The 6930-nt window shown below is 33.2% G+C and overlaps 1 protein-coding gene and 1 long non-coding RNA gene across 3 annotated transcripts; both read right to left on the bottom strand.

The window, feature by feature from the left end:
- Nucleotides 1–906: 906 nt before the first annotated feature.
- Nucleotides 907–2540, bottom strand: LOC113303364. The gene is made up of 3 exons (XR_003337433.1): nucleotides 2298–2540; nucleotides 1376–1443; nucleotides 907–1014 (listed from the first exon to the last, which is right to left on the bottom strand). It is a non-coding gene; the product is annotated as an uncharacterized LOC113303364 (long non-coding RNA).
- A 116-nt stretch (nucleotides 2541–2656) lies between these two features.
- On the bottom strand, nucleotides 2657–6241 carry LOC113304569. 2 transcript variants are annotated; one of them, XM_026553710.1, is made up of 5 exons: nucleotides 6053–6241; nucleotides 4750–5594; nucleotides 3936–4656; nucleotides 3494–3847; nucleotides 2657–3308 (listed from the first exon to the last, which is right to left on the bottom strand). In XM_026553710.1, exons 1-3 carry the CDS (start codon nucleotides 6088–6090, stop codon nucleotides 4100–4102), a joined length of 1440 nt encoding a protein of 479 aa, XP_026409495.1. In that variant the 5' UTR covers nucleotides 6091–6241; the 3' UTR covers nucleotides 2657–3308; nucleotides 3494–3847; nucleotides 3936–4099. The 2 variants fall into 2 exon arrangements, with proteins under 2 accessions (XP_026409495.1, XP_026409494.1); XM_026553709.1 differs by having other exon boundaries at nucleotides 3502–3847.
- Nucleotides 6242–6930: the final 689 nt, after the last annotated feature.

Here is a 6930-nt window from a genome sequence, read left to right as displayed (position 1 = left end):
TGTACTAGTAGCACTAATTATTTATTGCTAGAGTTAACTTATTGAATGTTTTTTAGTTTGGATATTGTTTCAATAATTTATTTTAATGTCTAACTAATTTTTATTCAACTAATATTATTTATTTGTATTTATTTTGTGTCTACAAATGTCTTTGGAATGGTTGGTGATAATATACGCTAGTCACTAAAGAAAATTTGAGATGAATAAATTTCGTTGCTAAAACTATTTTATGTCATGAATTTGTTTCCTCGTTATAAATGTATTCTAAGGAAAATAAATTTTGTTTCATTATTTTAAGTGAGAAAAATAAACCTTGTTTCATTATTTTAAGTGAGGAAAATAAATCTTATTTCAATTATTTTAAGTGATAATATGATTTCCTCACCAAAAATACCTAGAGTACCAAAAATTCTATATCACAGAATATATTTGCTCGTGAAAAAATATTTTTGGTGGAAAATATACTTAAGTCACTAATTAAACAATTTGGTAACAATATCTTAAGATCTGTCATAAAAGACTTTCTATGACTGATGATAGGTGACAGATTGTTTTGCGCCGCTGATTTTTGTCATAATGAAGAAATTGATTTTCGTGACACAATTATTTACCACTAAGAACAACTTTTATTATAGTGAAGTATCAAGAAATATAACTACTCTAACAGTCAGCGGTAACACAAGCAGAATATATAACACCCCTTGGAGCATTCTAAGACAAAGATAAACCATATGCAATTGAACTTTTATACTGAGCCGTAAAAAATTCAAAAAGTAAAATATAACCAATAAATCTAATAATTTCCAAATGTAGGCGAGAATTTAAAATGTCCAAACAAAATTAGGAACGAGAGTAAAGAAATATACCTGGGGATCAGAAGAGTCGAGATCCATCAGAGGCGAACTGGCGGGGTTAATACTTTCATTCAAATCTGAGGAACTTACACATGCAATAAAAATATAACCAGAAGTATGAGTTGCACAAATCCACACTTAATCCGATTCCCAACAAAATCTGCTCTACAAACAAAATTCAATTATTATTATTTTCACAAAATAATTAATAATTATTATTACTATTGCTATCATAATTATTGGGAAAGAGACAACTTAAAATTTTCAAATTAATTTATGAAACTCAACTGGTACCGAACCAAAATTAATCCAAATATCATTTATCACCAAAATTATTATTATTATCAATCAATCAATTATTATTATTATTATTATTAATTTATGAAACTCAACTGGTACCGAACCAAAATTAATCCAATTATCATTTATCACCAAAATTCTTATTATTATCAATCAATTATTATTATTATTATTATTAATCAATGAATAACCCCAAAACGAATTTTAAGTCATTCACTTACCACTACCACGTACACCTTGAATCGATAGTAAACTCTCTGTGGTTCTCACATCAACTAATTCATAACACCTATCAAAATAAACAATACCATGTTATCTAGTTTGGATTGAAACAACTAAAGCACATGTTATCACTTGGTGCATTACAACAGATGGTTATTTTGCACAGTCTGAGAATATGCAAATGACCGTAAGACATAAAAGATCACCCATCAATCATGTTAGTGCATAATAATGATTTCTATTTTTCAGGCATCATAGGATTAGATAAAGGTATTTTTAATAAAGTACCCATGTGGGCAAATGCATTTAAGAAAATGCCCATGTTTTTTTCAAAATTAATTTAATACCAATCAATTGATCTTTTTCGTCCCGTTTTTTGTTGTTGAAAAAACGGGTAACGGACGTTAGCTGACATGTGGTAATAAATCAGCCATGTTGAAAGACCTTATAGACCCTGAATCAGTTATAACCGATCTGGAACAGTAACTCAGTACAAAACCGGCTCATGTACTCTTCACGTGCAAACTTTAGTAACGGTCGGCTAACACGTGTCACCATCTTGTATGGAAAAAACAGACGGCACAGATCTGCCCCCTTTTGTAACGGTCTTATTCTCATTGAATCTGTATAAAATCAGTGGTGAACCCTAAATTCATCCAAATCATACACAATAACATACACAAACATGAGCAGAAGTGTGAAACATTCTCCTAGTAGTAGTAGAAACAACAACATCAAGGTTAATGAGGAAAAACAGGCAAATATATGTTCAATTTGTGATGTTGGTAGCCATGAATCAAAGGTTTGTCCATGGATGTATTCTCGGTGTAAACACATACCTTGTAATGGCATAAGGCAATTATTTAGATCAAACACAAGATAAACAGATGGTAAAATGTTCTTCAGGTGCTCAAATCCTACCTACACATACTTCGAATGGTTTGCTTTAGCCGTTGATGCAGTCAGAAGTGCTGACATCAAGCTACCTGTTGAGATATGTTGCTATGCTTGTGGAGAAGCTCCTCAATCCTTCAACAACTGCCCATTGCATAATCTGCAGTGCCTCAAAACTCACTGCAAATCAAGGATGAATCTGAAAATATGTAAGAATGAGCATAACTTCAACATACCTTTCTTAACTTGCACATATTTGTGATGCTTTTAGATGGGTTTCTGACCACCTATTCATTGCTGCAAAAAACAGTGTTATGCATTCAAGTATTCAGGTCAAAGAAATATGTAAGGAATTCAACAAAAAAATTACAATGTAATCTGCAATATTTCTTTGAACTAATAAACTTCATTAATATTAAAAGGTACTTCAAACTAAACATGATAACATTGTTTTGTCACCACTAAACCAGTTCAGACCAAAAATCATTTGGAAAAGATAAAAAAAAAGAGAAAGGATGACAGATCCAACAAATCCAACACTAAAAACACATACACATACAACCATTACTTCTTCTTCTTTCCCTTTTCATTTGAAACAATAGCAATGTTTTGAGACATATGGCCAATACCAGCAAAAGCTTGACTGAAATTTTGTGTGTTGCTAGGTCCTGCAGATGCATTACTTTGAGTGTTTGGTACTGGAGGTGGCTTTCCATGTGCAGAAGACTCACCAACATATGATGTTTTACCTTGCTTCTTTGCTCTGCCCCTTGCAATGTTGGTTTCAGGTCTATCTGTGTTTGTGAAGAAGAAATTTGAAGCATCACACTCAGTTCTTGTCCTATATGCAGTTGAGTTCTTACCAACATCACCACCTTTACAAGTTCTCTTGTTGTGACCATCTGTGGATCCACACTTAGTACACCTCCTTTTCTTCACCTCACCTTGAGGTTCATCATAAATTCTCCTTCTCTTTGTTGGAGGTCTGTCAGGCTTTCTTTGGTTGGTAGGGTGTAAAATCTTGTTATCCGTTAGTGGCTTCAAGGGGTGAAAAGTTCAGAGAAGAGAAAAGAATACATAAGATGAGATATGAAGTGATGAAACCCTAAAATGCTTAAAATAGGGAATATTAAAAGGTAAAAAGTAAATGTACAACGACCCATAAAGACAAAAGGTTCAATTCATTACTTTAATGACACAGTGTAAAATAATGTGCAAGTTACCTAATTACCTCCAACAGTATCTATGGGGAAAACCAGGAAACACCTCTGCAACAACTTCCATCAAACCTTTCTGCTGATCTGATATAAAAGTGACTCTGCCACTGTGATGTCCTAAGATCCCTGGTGTTATAACTTTCAAGAATAGTAACCAGTTTTCTTTGGTTTCAGTTTTTGCTACCCAAATACCTAAAGAAACCAATCTATTCTCACCATCAAGTGTTGTTGCAGCCATTAGGACACCACCCCACTTGCCAGTTAGATGGCATGCATCAAACCCCATAACACCTCTGCAAGCATCCTGAAATCCTTTCATTGGTCCAGGAAAGGAAATTGTCATACTCTCAAATTTGAAGTCTGCATATTCAAGCTCAACATCAGTTCTTTTCCAAATAAACAATAAATAAAGAAAAAACACAAATGCTTAAATAGCTTATGAATATACCTTTTCTTCCATATGTAAACTTGGCAACAGATCCTGGGTTAGTGTCAGCCACCATTGAACAAAACTTAGGTACTTCAGTATAACTTTCTTCATAATCACCAAATAATTCTTCTAGAACCAGATTCCTAGCTTTCCATGCACAAATATAGGGTATATTGATGTTGTTAGTCATTGAAAAGTCTTCTGCAATATTCCCGGGCTTTGGTATATATGAAAGACCCAGGTCTATGCTTCAACTTTTCAAGCACAACATCTTTTACAAGATCAGGATCAGCAGACCTATTAAGACTTTTTGGATCACCAACACATGTATGTTCCAAATTTACACTTCTAATAACAAAAGTTGACTCACCCTCAACTCTACTAGCATAAAAAAACCATTTACAATCATTTATATATTTGAACCTACAGTGGGCCCTAACTTGCTGCGAACAACTCTTTTTACATTTGAACTGTTTATTTTCTTTGACACGATATCTTTTTAGATGCTTTTTAAAAAGTTGCTTGTTTTGAAAGGCATACTTTACCAGCATCTTATCAGGGTCCACTACTGGTATTTCATCTTCTTCGGGGAATATATTTGGATCATCTTCCTCTCCAATGTTGTTCATATCTGGTAGGTATCTCTTTTGCCAAACAGGTTTGCCACCAGCCTTATCAATCACTACTTTAGGACCACCATCATTTTTATCTTCAACTTCAGCACCACTACCATTTTCATCTGCAAGTTACAAATATGAAAGTTATAAACTTAAAAACAGGAATAACATTTAAACATTTACTAACTCAATGTAAGTTTAAAAATTTTTAATACCTTCACTGCTACTTGATTCTTCATTGTGAACTGGAACTTTATATGTGTCTACATATTCAGCATAACCTATTTCATTCTTAGAATCACTATATAATATTGCAGAGGCATCTGGATCTTCAACTGGGTTACACTCATCTTCAGACTCATTCTCCAGATGCACAATGTCGTCATCTTCAGACTCATTCCCATCATTGTCCACAGTGCTACCTTGTGTTGCATTATGAGAAGTGTTTCCTATTCTATTAAACCAGTAATCATGATTAAAAGTCTCTTGACTTGGTTGACTGCTACTTTGTACTGTAATGGTACCATTTCCACCACCTTGACTCTCCACTTCATTCAACAAATCCACAAAACATAATTTCCTTGATGGACCTCCTTGTTGATGTGATTTTTTCACTTCAGAAGAGTCTTGAAACCTTGGTGACCTCCAAGGTGGCTTTGGCTTTTCCTTAGACACTAGCTTCTTATTTGTCTTACAAATCTTCTTAGGAGTCTCATGAATGGTTGTCACTGGTGGTGGTTCCACATTTAAAAACTCATCATCTCCAAAATCAGAATTCTGTATACAAAGAGTAAGACATATACAATCTTTATCATCAGTCATAGCTAATTCCCAAAATTTGTTAAAGTCATCATCTATCATCAAACTTTGAGGAAAACTTGGCTTAACCATCCAAACTAAGTTAACAATTTCATTGTCAGCCAGACCTAACCTTACACGCAACATCTGCTCAAACATCTTCAAATCATATTTATCAATGTCCATGTGAGGGAATTCCAGTGTCAGTTTACTCATAGAAACATACACACTAATGTTTCTATATGGATAATGGACATGTCCACTGCAACAGAACAAATACATAACAAGAATTAGTCTACTTCAAATTTCAGCAACAAAAAATCCCCAATTTAAACCCTAATTACAGAAATTGAACAATTCATATACCAATTTAAACCCTAATTCTAGAAATCAAACCCATATTCAGAAAATCCCCAATTTGAAACCCTAACAGAAAAAATTCAATAAACAAATACCTAATTACATAAAATCATCAAATTAAAACCCTAAACACTTACAAAATTGGACAAATATGTAAGAACAAAACTGGATAATATTGTTTTTTCTTCGGGATTATTAAGTTTTGTTTTTAAACAAAAAAACAGAAAGAAAATCAAATAAAAACTATTCACAGTACCCATCATGGATTCGATTCCATATTCAAACATATAAAAACAAAGGAACAATTCTAAACAAAGGAACAGTTCTAATCAAATAAAAATTAGGGTTTATCGATCTTACCTTTTTGAAACTGCTGACTTCTTTTTTTTCTTCTTCATCTTCACCGTAAGAGAGGGAACGAGATGTTTATAAAAAGAACCCTAACTATCAAACAAGTTTCTTTTCTGAATCATAAGTTCTCCAGAGACAGTTTTTACAGAGAGAGTGTGGCGGAGAAAACGAAAGTGAAGAAGATAAGAAAACAAAACCCTAACCTGTTTTATTTTGTTAATTGATTTCATTCAGACGTGTTCTTGATTCACACGTGTTCTTCATCCACACGTGTTCGCCTGTGATGCATTTGATCTTTAGCCGTCAATTAATAATACAATACGCGTGGACGACTACAGATGAATGAAACATTAGCCGTCGATTGAGAGAACACGTGGATGGTAGGAGATTAACTCAACCATTTCTAGGCCAAAGGTTATATTTATAATTACGCCCACCAATTTCTCATCTTGTTTGACGATAAATTGACAAAGTAAACGGCATTTTACCAAAATGGTGGGTCCGCACGGAATTGGTAACTGCATGGGCATTAAATTAATTTTAAAAAAACATTGCTATTTTCTTAAATGTATTTTCCCATATGGGCACTTTATTAAAAATCCTTTAGATAAAACTAAAAATTCTACTTCGAAAAATGCTAGGTAAAATACTGAAAACAAGATGAAACCAGTCGCAAACCTGATTTCGCTATTCAACAGTATTACTACCACAAAATTGATGTCACACAGATTATATAGGAAGAACCAACAGTATTACTACCACAAAATTGTATCTTGATTAATAATACTCAAAACCTATTTTATGGTACCTTAATGATTTTTCTCCTAAAATTTTCCCCTCTTATATTTCTACCGAATTTTTTAACGCTAACATCGAAAATTAGCGGA

The sequence above is a fragment of the Papaver somniferum genome, chromosome 8 (assembly GCF_003573695.1).
Source record: "Papaver somniferum cultivar HN1 chromosome 8, ASM357369v1, whole genome shotgun sequence".
Classification (NCBI taxonomy): domain Eukaryota; kingdom Viridiplantae; phylum Streptophyta; class Magnoliopsida; order Ranunculales; family Papaveraceae; genus Papaver; species Papaver somniferum.
Note: the sequence above shows the minus strand (reverse complement) of the source record. Positions and strands in the feature narration are given on the sequence as shown.